The 14,040-nt window shown below is 44.5% G+C and overlaps 1 protein-coding gene across 20 annotated transcripts in view; it reads right to left on the reverse strand.

Annotated features, from left to right (window-relative positions):
* Nucleotides 1–316: 316 nt before the first annotated feature.
* Nucleotides 317–14,040, reverse strand: part of MROH8 (maestro heat like repeat family member 8) — a 77,820-nt gene continuing 64,096 nt past the window's right edge. For 9 of the 20 annotated variants that reach the window (XR_010154217.1, XM_063802931.1, XM_063802932.1 and 6 more), the window contains 6 exons: nucleotides 13,079–13,234; nucleotides 11,386–11,508; nucleotides 9,308–9,407; nucleotides 7,649–7,714; nucleotides 1,755–1,926; nucleotides 317–509 (listed from right to left, as the gene is read on the reverse strand). Coding sequence is in view for 9 of the 20 variants with exons in the window: in XM_063802931.1 (XP_063659001.1) it covers nucleotides 1,778–1,926; nucleotides 7,649–7,714; nucleotides 9,308–9,407; nucleotides 11,386–11,508; nucleotides 13,079–13,234 (594 nt within the window). In the remaining 11 variants the exon portion in view is untranslated. Of the gene's footprint in view, nucleotides 510–1,754; nucleotides 1,971–7,648; nucleotides 7,715–9,307; nucleotides 9,408–11,385; nucleotides 11,509–13,078; nucleotides 13,235–14,040 lie in introns of those variants that run through there. The other 11 variants (XR_010154215.1, XR_010154211.1, XR_010154213.1 and 8 more) reach the window with 4 other exon arrangements.

Raw genomic sequence — 14,040 nt, forward strand, 5'->3', positions numbered from 1 at the left:
CTGTAATCCCAGCACTTGGGAGGCCAAGGTGGGCAGATTACTTAAACTCAGGAGTTTGAGACTATCCTCGGCAACATGGCAAAACCCCATCTTTACCAAAAATACAAAAAATTAGCTGGGCATGGTGGCGCACACCTGTACTCCCAGCTACTTGGGAGGCTCAGTGAGGAGGATCACTTAAGCCCAGGAGGCCGAGGTTGCAGTGAGCCATCATCGTGCCACTGCACTCCAGCCTGGGTGAATGAGTGAGACACTATCTCAAAAAAAAAAAAAAGTTACTTTATTCTTAATATTGTTGGCAATTAAGCAGACATACTAACATTGTAACATTAACATTTATTTAGAATCTCTTTTGAAGCTGTCCTTGACCTGTTTCTCAAGACTGGAATTCTGCTGGGTGCGGTGGTACATGCTTGTAATCCCAGCACTTTGGGAGGCTGACACAGGAGGATGACTGGAGGCCATGACTTCAAGACTAGCTTGCCGCACAACATAGCAAGATTCTGTCTCTACAAAAATAAAAAAAAAATTAGCTTATTCATCTCTAGCTGTCAGTCCCTGGTGTGAGTCCAGTACAAGGGGGAGGAAGAGGAATTAACAATCACTAAATATGTACTCTGTGCTCAATCTGTGTAATACCTCTTACATACACTCTTTCATTTACTCCTTCCAACAAGCCTTTAGTTAGAAAACGCTATCTCCATTTTTTACATGAACCTGCAGATGAGAAATTAATTATTTTTTTAATGTTTCCAGAAAGTCAGCTATAATGCTGGCATTTGATCCCACATGTGCACACTCCAAACTTCATAATATTTCCACTGTATTATTTTGCCTATTCCAAATATAGCTTTATTTGCAGAGCGAATAATTGTGCTGATATTTGGTGAGATAGCATGTGCAATAGAAAATCCAGTTTATGATTTAAATGGAGGCAGAAGATGTAGATACAGGCAAATCGTAACATCACCTATGTTAGCTCTTGTTTCTGTTTTGCCTTTCCCATTTGACAAAGAACTGTTTGTAGCAGTTAAGGGCTATTTTATTTTCTGAGATGGAGAGAACAGCATGAAGGGCATACCATTAGTAGGTATGGTTGTGTGTACCTGTAGTTCCAGCTACTTAGTAGGCTGAGGCAGGAAGCCAGGACTTTAAGGTTAGTGAGTTATGATCATGCCACTGCACTCGAACCTGGGTGACAGAGGGAGACCCTATCTCTAAAAGAAATAAAACAAACAAAAAAAAGATGTGAACTTTTTTTTTTTTTTTTTGAGACAGAGTCTTACTCTGTCGCCCAGGCTGGAATGCAGTGGCGCGACCTTGGCTCATTGCAACCTCTGCCTCCTGGGTTCAAGCGATTCTCCTGCCTCAGCCTCCCAAGTACTCGGGATTACAGGTGCCTGACACCATGCCCGGCTAATTTTTGTATTTTAAGTAGAGACGGGGTTTCATCATGTTGGCCAGGCTGGTCTCGAACTCCTGACCTCAAGTGGTCTGCCTGCCTTGGCGCCAAAGTGCTGGGATTATAGGCGTGAGGCACCATGCCCGGCCAAAAACTCTATAGATATTTAAATTATATCTGCAATTTTAAACTAAGAACTGCCCTCCTCTATATCTTAAGGTTTTGAAAGCAAAAGACATGTTGGAGGTAATTAAATGGGTAGAGGTGGCTTCATGCTGGCATTGTTTTAAGTCTGAAAAAAGTGGGGCTGGCATCAGTGGCCTCTGTGGTTTCTGAAAGGATTGGTTTTTACCTGATGTTGCTTGCCTTGTGTTTCTAGGCAGAGGACCTGCCCATGAGCTTCTGCAACCAGTTCACTCTCTGCTTAGGTTTTGGTTCGGCCCTCGCCATCTGGACTAGTAACAGAGTCTGGGAAGTGATGATGCACAGCGAGGGCTCAGGGTCACACAGCAGGTCTCTCAGATCTAGCGGTAGGCAAACACAGGTTGGAGGTAAAAGCCCCTGAGATCTGTGGAAATGAATGAAGGTCTAGATAGCAAAAAGCTTACATGCCCATAGCAGCTTAGATTACGGTCCAACTGTCTAAAAGTTTATATATCAGTGAATTGTTTCCAATTTTGATCTACAAAACCTACCGGTTTCTGAGTTGCCAAACATGTCACTCCTCTGCAATAATCACATTCCAAGTAGTCTTTCTAAAGTCGAATGATCTGGACCTCCCAAGCCATGTCTAATGTTAACATCTAAGTTCCTGTGTTGGTCCTAGAAGTAACTCTTACATCATTATCTTCTTTCAATTAAAAAAAAAAACTTTTAGTTTTTAATGTTTTCTTTCTTTTCTTTTTCTTTCTTTCTTTTTTTTTTTTTTTTGAGATGAAGTCTCCTTCTGTCGCCCAGGCTGGAGTGCAGTGATGCGATCTTGACTCACTGCAACCTCCGCGTCCCAGGTTCAAGTGACTGTCCTGCCTCAGCCTTCGGAGTAGCTGGGATTAAAGGTGCCCACCACCACGCACGGCTAATTTTTGTATTTTTATAGAAATGGAGTGTCACCATGTTGGCCAGGCTGGTCTCGAACTCCTGACCTCAAGTGATCCACCCACCTTGGCCTCCCAAAGTGCTGGGATTACAGGTGTGAGTCACTGTGCCTAGCAGTTTTTATGTTTTCTTATTGCAAAAGAAATACATGTTCATTGTGCAGAACATTTAGACATTACATGTAAGCACAAGAAGAAAAGTCACCCATAATCCTACCATCTAGCAATAACTACTGTTATTTTCAATATATATCTTTCTGGTCTTCTTTCCATACATTTATATTTACATATATATGCTTTTATTTTTTGTCCAAATGGAACCATATGACCGAGGAATTGCAAATGCTGGTTTTATTTAATGATACCACATCATCATTTATCTGAGTCACTTAAAAATTATTCTAGGCCAGGCGCACTAGCTCATGCCTGTAGTTGCAGCACTTTGGGAAGACTAGGGAGGTGGATCATTTGAGCCTAGGAGTTCAAAACCAGCCTGGGCAACATGGCAAAACCCTACGCCTACAAAATATCAAAAAATAAAACATTAGCCGGGCGTGGTGGCTTATGCCTGTAGTCCCAGCTAGTTGGGAGACTGAGGTGGGAGGATCCCTTCAGCCTAGGAGGTGGAGGTTGCAATGAACTGAGATCATGCCACTGCATTCCAGCCTGGGCAACAGAGTGAGATCCTGTTTCAAAATAAATAAATAAATAAATAAAATAAAAATTATTCTATAATATGTTTCTTGGCTATTCAGGTTGAGGATCCCGTATCCAAAATGTTTGGGAGCAGAAGTGTTTTGGAAATTAGACCATTTTGGATTTTGGAAGACTTGCATATACATAATGAGATATTTTGGGGATGGGACTGAAGTCTAAACACAAAATTCATTTATGTTTCATATACACCTTATACATATAGCCTGAAGGTAATTTTATACAATATTTTAAATAGTTTTGTGCATGAAACAAAGTTTTGACTGTGTGTGTGTGTGTGCGCGCGCGCGTGCGTGCGTGTTTTAAACAGAGTCTCGCTCTGTCACCCAGAGTGACAGATCTTGGCTCACTGCAACCTCCGTCTCCCGGGTTCAAGCGATTCTCCTGCCTCAGGCTCCTGAGTAGCTGGGATTACAGGTGCGCGCCACTATGCCTGGCTAATTTTTGTATTTTTAGTAGAGACAGGGCTTCACCATGTTGGCCAGGCTGGTCTTGAATTCCTGACCTCAGGTGATCCGCCTGCCTTGGCCTCCCAAAGTGCTAGGATTACAGGCGTGAGCCACCACAACTGGCTTGATTGTGTTTTGTCTTATGAGGTAGGTCAGGTATGGAATTTTCCCATTGTGGTGTCACGTTAACACTCAAGAAGTTTCGGGTTGGAGAACATTTAAGATTTTGGATTTTTTTGATTAGGGATGCTCAACCTGTATATAATTCTACAATATGAATATGCTATAATTTCTTTAATTATCTATTGTTTCCAATCTAGATTATTTCCCACTTTTGTTATTCTAAATAACAATAAATGGACATTCCTGTAACTATTTCTGCTTATTTTCATAGATTAAATTCCTAAACAAGAATTGATAAGTCAGGCTGGGCATGGTGGCTTATGCCTGTAATCCCAGGACTTTGGGAGGCTGAGGCGGGCAGATCACAAGGTCAGGAGTTCGAGACCAGCCTGACCAACATGGTGAAACCCCGCCTCTACTAAAAATACAAAAAATAGCCGGACATGGTGCCTGTAATCCCAGCTACTCAGGAGGCGGAGGCAGGAGAATTTCTTTTTCTTTTTCTTTTTTTTTTTTTTTGAGACGAAGTCTCACTCTGTCACTCAGCCAGGCTGGAGTGCAGTGGCGCAATCTCGGCTCACTGCAACCTCTGCCTCTCGGGTTCAAGCAATTCTCCTTGAATCACACCTGGCTAATTTTTGTATTTTTAGTAGAGACAGGGTTTCATCGTATTGGTCAGGTTGGTCTCAAACTCCTGACCTCAGGTAATCCACCCACCTGGGCCTCCCAAACTGCTGGGATTACAGGCATGAGCCATTGTGCCCGGCCCAAAGTTTATTAATTGGTAATCTTTGCCATTTCGACAGAAAAACGCATACTGTCATCTCATCATGATTTATTTTGTAAACCTCTGATTACTAGTAATATCAAATATCTTTCATCTATTTATTGGCGATTTGTAATTATTCTATGAACCTCTTATTCATATTGTTTGCCAGTTTTCTTTTGAGGGTTTCTAATTTGATTTAAGGGTATTAACCCTTTATCATGTTGCAAATATTTCCCTTCATATTATTGTTTGCATTTCACTTTTAACTATTTCTCTCTTTTTCAAAGTTGGTTTTTAAATTTTTATGTAGACAAATCTACCATTATTTTATTTTATGGATATGCCTTTGGTATCATACTTAGAAAAGGTTCTCTTTTTTATTTTATTTTATTAATTAATTTATTTTTTTGAGACAGAGTCTTGCTCTGTTGCTCAGGCTGGAGTGCAATGTCACGTTCTTGGCTCACTGCAACCTCTGCCTCCCGGGTTCAAGCAATTCTCGTGTCTCAGCCTCCTGAGTAGCTGGGATTACAGGTGTGTGCCAATATGCCCAGCTAATTTTTGTATTTTTAGTAGAGACGGGGTTTCGCCATGTTGGCCAGGCTGGTCTTGAACTCCTGGCCTCAGGTGATCTACCCTCTCAGCCTTCCAAAGTGCTGGGAGTACAGGCATGAGCCACTGTGCCGGGCCAGGTTCTTTTTTTTATGTATAATTCTCCAAGGTCTCAAAAACGCTCAAGACCTCTTCATAATTTGGAGCTTTATATTTATTAAGCAGTGTTTTGCCTTTAAATTCATCTTGTTTGCTTCCAAAATGTAACACTTCACTAGTTGGTAGTTTCCTTCACTTCTTGCATTGAGGTCTGTCTACATGTTCCACAGAACATTTATTTATTTATTTATTTATTTATTACTTTTTGAGATGAAGGCTCGCCCTGTCGCATCTCGGCTCACTGCAACCTCCGCCTCCCAGGTTCATGTGATTCTCCTGCTTCCGCCTCCTGAGTAGCTGGGACTACAGGCATGTGCCATCACACCTGGCTAATTTTGTATTTTTAGTAGAGACGGGATTTCACCATGTTAGCCAGGCTGGTCTTGAACTTCTGACCTAAGGTGATCCACCTGCCTCGGCCTCCCAAAGTGCTGGGATTACAAGCGTGAGCCACCGCACCCGGCCATGTTCCACAGAACATGAAATGTCAATCACATATGGTTCATTCTAATCTATATGCACATAATTATATATTTTTTCTAGATTTTTCATATAGATAACTTTTGAATGGAAAAGGAAGTTTCATCCCCCATTTAGATTAGAAAATAATTTCCTTTTATTTGAACAGAATCAGCCATATAGAATCCTATCCCTTGGAATAATCCACATGGCTTCTTTCTTACTTTCTTTTCTTTTCTTCTTTCTTTCCTTCCTTCCTTCCTTTTCTTTCTTTTTTTTTTTTGTTTTTTGATGGAGTCTTACTCTGTCACCCAGGCTGGAGTGCAGTGGTGCAATCTCGGCTCACTGAAGCCTTGACCTCCTGGGCTCAAACGATGTTCCCACCTTGGCCTCCTGAGTAGCTGGAACCACAGGCGCACACCACCATACCCACTAATTTTTTTTTTTTTTTTTTTTTTTTTAAATAGAGGCCAGGTGCGGTGGCTCATGCCTGTAATCCTGGCACTTTGGGAGGCTGAGGTGGGTGGATCACCTGAGGTACGGAGTTCGAGAACAGCCTGGCCAGCATGGGGAAACCCGTCTCTACTAAAAATACAAAAATTAGCCAGGCATGGTGGCGGGCACCTGTAATCCCAGCTACTTGGGAGACCGAGGCACGAGAATCGCTTGAAACCAGGAGGCGGAGGCTGCAGTGAGCTGAGATCACACCACTGCATTCCACCCTGGGCGACAGAGCAAGACTCCATCTCAAAATATATATATATATACACATATATATGGAGAGACGAGGTCTCACTGTGTTGCCCAGGCTGGTCTTGAACTCCTGGGCTCAAGTAATCCTCCCACCTCGGCCTCCCTAAGTGCTGGAATTACAGGTGTGAGCCATTGCACCCAGCCTCCTTTCTTTTGCTTCTGATATCTGTGAGGAAGTGGAGACCTTAGAGAAAAGTGGCATGATCTTTCTTAAATAAGCTTTAGCTCCTAGCTGTTTCACCAGTTATGTTTTTATTTTATAAGTAATGAATTGCTAGGATTTTGATTAGATTCTGCAAGTAATAATTTTGGATTGTAAGACAGCATCATATGGCATTTTCTAATGGTAGGACTACTTCTTAGTGGGAATAAAGAATGCCTGTTTTGGCTGGGCGTGGTGACTCATGCCTGTAATCCCAGCCCTTTGGGAGGCCGAGGTGGGTGGATCACCTGAGGCCAAGAGTTTGAGACCAGCCTGACCAATATGGTGAAACCCCGTCTCTACTAAAAATACAAAAATTAGCAGGGCATGGTGGTGCGTGCCTGTAATCCCAGCTACTCGGGAGGCTGAGGCAGGAGAATCACTTGAACCCGGGAGGTGGAGGTTGCAGTGACCCATTATCAGGCCACTGCACTCCAGACTGTGCGACAGTGCAAGACTCCATCTCGAAAGAAAAAAAAAAAAAAAAGAATGCCTGTTTCTCAGAATAGGAGATTTGAAAGAAAAACATTAAGGAAAAAAAATTAAAGAATTAAAGAAAAATGTGACTATAAAACATCTCTATTACCAAGTCCTACCTGAGTTACAGGACAACGGCTTATAGAAAATAGTACTGCAGTCACCTCTGTGGTACTTATGAGGAATCATCATAATTTACTAAGATAGTATTTCCAGGTAATGTCTTATTTGCTGACAGACAAGGCTCAGGAACTGTCTCCGAGACTCATCAAAGCTAGGTTCCAGACAAATAGGGTGATGTCCTTTCCTAAAGGGGAAACTGGACTGGGATGGGACTGTCATTCAGCTGAAATCACCAACAGGATTCCTGCTACAAAAACCAGGTTTTCTAGAGCTCAGGGTCTCAGCTCTGCTATAAAGCCTTCCCACACTGGCTGCCTCGGATACCTTCCAAAATATGGGTACACCCCAAATTCAAGGACTGTTATCACTTACCATCCTCTATCCAGTCAGTACCCATCCTCCTGAGCTCATTGTGATCCATGTACTTCGATAAAAGGCCTAAAGGCAGGATAAAGTCAGTGAGTCTGTGATCTGGCTTTTGCTCTTGGAAATGAATATCTAAAAGTTTTTATCATTAAGACATCTAAGCAGCCGGCAGAATCGGGCTTCTGATAATTAGGCACATTCCAAAAACTGGGCTTCCAGGTGCCTGGTAGTTACCTATAGGTAACAGGGCCCCTTCTTCCAAGGTCATCTTCATAAAGAATGGGGATACTTGGCCGGGTGCAGTGACTCACAGCCGGGTACAGTGACTAATGCCTGTAATCCCAGCACTTTGGGAGGCTGAGGCAGGAAGACTGCTTGAGCCCAGGAGTTTAAGACCAGCCTGGGCAATGTAGCAAGACCTTGTCTCTTAAAAAAAAAAAATTGGCTGGGCATGGTGGCACATGCCTATAGTCCCAGCTACTCAAGAGGCTGAGGGAGGTAGGAGGATTGCTTGAGCCCAGGATGTTGAGGCTGCAGCAAGCCATGATGGTGCCACTGTGCTTCAACTTGGGCAACGAAGTGAGACCTTGTCTCAAACCACCACCCCCGCCTACACACATAAAACCCCCACACCATACATACATAAAAATGGGGATACTGACTGGGCGCGGTGGCTTATGCTTGTAATCCCAGCACTTTTGGAGGCTGAGGTGGGTGGGTCACCTGAGGTCAGGAGTTCAAGACTAGCCTGGCCGACATGGTGAAACCCCATCATTACTAAAAATACAAAAATTAGGCCAGGCGTGGTGGCTCACGCCTGTAATCCCAGCACTTTGGGAGGCCGAGGCGGGCGGATCACCTGAGGTCAGGAGTTCAAGACCAGCCTGGCCAACATGGTGAAACCCCATCTCTACTAAAAAATATAAAAATTAGCAGGGTGTGGTGGCAGGCGACTTAATCCCAGCTACTTGGGAGGCAGAGGCAGGAGAATCTGAACCCGGGAGGCAGAGGTTGCAGTGAGCTGAGATCAAGCCATTGCATTCAAACCTGGGGGACAAGAGCGAGACTTCTCTCAAAAAAAAAAAAAAGAAAAGAAAAATTAGCCAGGTGTGGTGGCAGGCACCTGTAATCCCAGCTACTCAGGAGGCTGAGGCAGGACAATCACTTGAACCCGTAAGGTGGAGGTGGCAGTGAGCCGAGATCGTGCCACTGCACTCCAGCCTGGGCAGCAAGAGTGAAACTCAGTTTCAAAAACAAAACAAAACAAAACAAAACAAAAAAAAGACAGAGGGCCAGGCACCGTGGCTCACGTCTGTAATCCCAGCACTTTGGGAGGCCGAGGCGGGCAGATCACGAGGTCAGGAAATCGAGACCATCCTGGCTAACACGGTGAAACCCTGTCTCTACTAAAAATACAAAAAAAATTTAGCCAGGCGTGATGGCGAGCGCCTGTAGTCCCAGCTACTCGGGAGGCTGAGGCAGGAAAATGGCATGAACCCGGGAGGGGGAGCTTGCAGTGAGCCAAGATGGCGCCACTGTACTCCAGCCTGGGTGACAGAGCGAGACTCCGTCTCAAAAAAGAAAAAAAGAAGGGATGCTTGACAACATAATTTGGGAAAGTACAGGACAAAAGTGACTGTAGGAATGAAAGGACTTTCTTTGTACCTACAAACAAGACTGCTGATCTTCTGATGGGAAGTTTTGGGTTCCTGGAGTACGTCAGTGTTTGTTCTAGGATGTTAATTTTCCCCTTGCACTTTTTTTCCTAAGTGTGGAAAAAAGTAAGTATAAAGCAGTGAAGCAGCAGCACTCTATTGATCAGCCTTACCATAGTTTCTGGGGTCAGAGACTCTTATCAGAGAGAGTACAGTAGTGTTTGAAATAACTACAGTTGCTGAATGAGTATTATACCCGAATAACAAGCCCCTAGACCAAGTTATTCTAAATCCTGTGAATGCCCCTTGCTTGTACCCACTCATGCCATATATTGTGCCTGTAATGTTTTTAAAGCCATCTTGGCTTCTCTGTATCTAAGTCTTTGTTCTTTAAGTTCCACCTTGAGTTCTGCCTCCCTATGAGCTTGTCCCTGACTGCTTGCCTGCCTGACCTAACCCTGCTCTGAGCATTTTGCAGGTACTCCTCTCCTGGCACGCACTTTTTTACATCGAGGTTTTATCTCCTTTGCTAGCTTGCAGGCTCCCCTCAGGAAGTTTGTTTTTGTTTTTGTTTTTTCAGAAGGAGACTTGCTCTGTCGCCCAGGCTGGAGTGCAGTGGCGTGGTCTTGGCTCACCGCAACCCTCACCTCCTGGGTTCAAGCAATTCTCCTGCCTCAGCCTCCCAAGTAGCTGGGACTATAGGTTCCTGCCCCCAAGCCCAGCTAATTTTTTTTTTTTTGTATTTTTGGTAGAGACGGGGTTTCACCATACTGGCCAGGCTGGTCTCAAACTCCTGACCTTGTGATCCACCCGCCTCGGCCTCCCAAAGTGCTAGGATTACAGGCGTGAGCCACCACGCCCAGCCGCCTCAGGAAGTTTTAATCCTTGGGTTCTCTATGGCCTGTTACGGCTTTTGGGTGAAGGAAGGCACCTCTCAGTGGATCTTTTATAAGGACAGGCACCTCAAGAATAGGAGGGGGAGGCTGGGCATGGTGGCTCATGCTTGTAATCCCAACACTTTGGGAGGTTGAGCTGAGTGGATCACCTGAGGTCAGGAGTTCCAGAACAGCCTGGCCAACATGGCAAAACCCCAGCTCTGCTAAAAAATACAAAACTTAGCCAGACATGGTGGTGTAAGCCTGTAATCCCAGCTACTTGGGAGGCTGAGGCCTGGGCAACTGAGACTCTGTCTCAAAAAAAAAAAAAAAAAAAAAAGGAAGGGGAAAATAGGAATTTATTTTGATAGAACTTACGGCTTAATTAACATGGACAACTTGTAGTTGACAGCACCAAATTTCCTTCTGTAAATACTGTCATCAGTGTATCAGCTATAGGTTTGGGTGCAGATCAGACAGATAATCCCTAATGGAAACCCCGACACAAGGGCACTGCAAGTCCGATCACAGAAAGCTTCTGTGGGTCCTAAAGAGGTGATACATATGGAAGACTCCTGGGAATAGTCAGTCCTAGGGTCTGCTAGGTGGTTCTAGGGTCAGCTTCTAGAAAACCATGGATGGGCTTCCTGAGGCAGCCCAGGCTCAAGCTTGACCCTGAGATCAGCCACAGTAGCCTCTGTGGAGTTCGTGAAGAGAAATGACACCACCTGGGTCCTGGCAGAACCAGTGGCATGCTGCCATCATGCTGCATGGCCACACAGCATGGCAGCCCTTGCTTGGGACTCCCTGGACATGCTCTGATGGACAGTAAAACAATCCGTTCTAGTCAAGGAAAGGATTCAAGATAGTTATAAAAGCAATATATAACTCCATTTCAATTCAGTCCATAAGTAACTTTTTCAGCATCAACCTGACCTTGTAGCCTCTGACCCATGTTAGAAGGGCTCCTAAGAGTCCACCAGTCTTTTCATGACTAAGAGTGGCAATCGAAACTAACTTTGTGACTCAGTTGGGAGGGAACTATAGAAACATAAATCCACAATAAAAAACAGGTCATAGATATCAACTGCTGATGTGAAAAGAAATGGGAAATGTTTCTTGTATGCCATGTTCTGTCATTAAATAGTGTGTCAGAAGAAAATAGGTCTCTCAGTATGTTAAAGAGTTAACAAAGCCATTATTGCTCACATACAAAGAATCTGCAGATTGTTCCTGCTTCAGTAGGTTTGATGTGCCAGGGATCTTTGGAGTACACTTCTTGGGGCAGCTTCCACTTCAGGAACTGGGCACATATAGTTAGGACTCGCCTGCTCTCCTGTGAAAAAGATGATCATAGATCAGCATTTTCAAACATTTTTATTTTTTTGAGCTGGAATCTCACGCTGTCGCTCAGGCTGGACTACAGCAGTGCCATCTTAGCTCACTGCGACCTCCACCTCCCGGGTTCAAGCAATTCTCTTCCCTCAGCCTCCTGAGTAGCTGGGATTATAGGCACCCACCACCATGCCCGGTTAATTTTTGTATTTTTAGTAGAGACAGGGTTTTGCCACGTTGGCCAGGCTGGTCTTGAACTCCTGGCCTCGGGTGATCCACCCACCCTGGCCTCCCAAAGTGCTGGGATTACAGGCGTTCTGAACCACCGTGCCCAGCCTCATTTCTAAACAGAGGTAATCTTTCTTCAATAAAACTAGTACTAAAGTGCAATATGAAAAACTGATAAAAGAGAGCAGAAGAGCGGAAAGGAACTAGAATCCTGCCCTCCTCCTCCAACTTTTCCAAATAGTCCTTACGTGGAATCCACAAAAACCCTGGGGTTCTGGGGAGGATGTAGAAACCACTGGTGTTGGGCAAAAGTGACAGCTTGAAGATGTAATCCCTAGACCAGAGGTTTGGGCAGGAATTCCCATTACCCTGTGCCCTAGAGATGAAGCTCCCACCTCCACTTACTGTTCCTATGCCATTTTTCTGTCACTCTACAAAGGAAGTGTAGCCCCTGACTTCTGTCCTTGTGGCATCTCTGGGTTGGAAGGAAGGAACTCTAGAGGACTGATCTCTTCCTGATCCACATCCTTGAGCAAAATTTAGCAAGTGGGTCTCTTTTCTAGTTCATTGTTCTCAGAATGCCACCCATACACCATGCAACACCTCTGATGAATCTCCAAGCCAGTATTTTATCTCAGGTCCACTAGATGTTTGGGCCATAAAAATTCCTTTGGCTACTGATGGGCATATAAATTACTTCAGCCACTGTGTTTAGTGGTTTATAAATATCTAATAAAAAGTTAAAGATACCTGGATATTCTACTTGAGGGTTTATGCCCTCAAGAAACTCTCATATGCGTGCACAAGGAAACAGGTAAAATAATTGCAGAACTGTAATCACGAAAAATTGAAATGTCAGGCCAGGCACAGTGGCTCATGCCTGTAATCCCAGCTTTTTGGGAGGTCAAGCAGGTAGATCATTTGAGGTCAGGAGTTTGAGACCAGCCTGGCCAACATGGCAAAACCCCATCTCTACTAAAAATACAAAAATTAGCCAGGCATGGTAGTGGGCAGCTGTAATCCCAGCTACTCAGGAGGCTGAGGCAGAAGAATTGCTTGAACCCAGGAGGTGGAGGTTGCAGTGATCCGAGATCGCACCACTGCACTCCAGCCTGGGCGACAGAGACCCTGTCTCAAAAATATATATGTATATCTATCTATCTGTCTGTCTGTCTGTCTGTCTGTCTGTGTATGTATGTATGTATGTATGTATGTATGTATGTATGTATCTATCTATCTATCTATCTATCTATCTATATGAGTATATGAATGCTTCTTTTCTTTGCAGAGTTGGCTCTGGATTTGAAGTTTGAGGGATGAGAGACACCAACAGTAGGCCTTACCTCAGCTACTGCATCATTTTCATCCTGAGAATACAGAAGTAGTGGGACCAAGCTGTCCAGGACTTGGTTCTCTATACTCTTCTTATCTGGGTTTTTTACAGACTTTATGGCGGCTCCAAAGAGAGTCACGGAGAAATGATGAACATCAGATCTCACCTGGGAAGGGAGTAGCCAAAGGGAAGCAATTCACTGAACGTGTGCGTGCTTAGCTTGTAACAACCTGGGAGGGGTTGAAAAAAGCCAGTCCTGACAATGAGGCTATTTAGCTGTATGTAGCTGAAGGCAAGAAATAAAATATACGTGGACACAGGCCAGGCGCAGTGGCTCACGCCTGTAATCCCAGCACTTTAGGAGGCTGAGGCGGGCAGATCACTTGAGGTCAGGAGTTCAAGACCAGCCTGGCCAATATGGGGAAACCCCATCTCCACTAAAAATACAAAAATTAGCCGGGCGTGGTGGCGCATGCCTGTAGTCCCAGCTACTCGGGAGGCTGAGGCAGGAGAATCGCTTGAACCCAGGAGGTGGAGGTTGCAGTAGGCCAAGATCATGCCACTGCACTCCAGCCTGGGTGACAGAGCAAGACTCCGTCTCCCTCCCCCTCTCTCTCTGTATATGGACACAGTAAGACTTGCTGCTTTGGCACTACTTGTTTTCTCACCCTACAAGTGAGAGATGCACATAGTCTCACCTGTAGTCGGCAAACCTCGTGCCTGGTACAGGCAGGAACCATTCACACCGGCTGCTTTGCTGAAATTCGAAATCCCAGCCTTGGTATGTTTTACTCTTCCAAGGATGCTGGTCATTGTGCTCTATGCATTTCCTCTTGAGAAATATATGGCATTTGGGACAGGGACATAAGTATCATCCACCATCTTGACCCAGTTCTGATAGTTCTTGAAGGGAAAGACAATGTTTTCCCCTTCCCCATCACAAAGCAGGGTAGTACCTTAGCAAGTTTCTAT

Source organism: Pan troglodytes, chromosome 21 (genome assembly GCF_028858775.2).
Source record: "Pan troglodytes isolate AG18354 chromosome 21, NHGRI_mPanTro3-v2.0_pri, whole genome shotgun sequence".
Taxonomy (NCBI): domain Eukaryota; kingdom Metazoa; phylum Chordata; class Mammalia; order Primates; family Hominidae; genus Pan; species Pan troglodytes.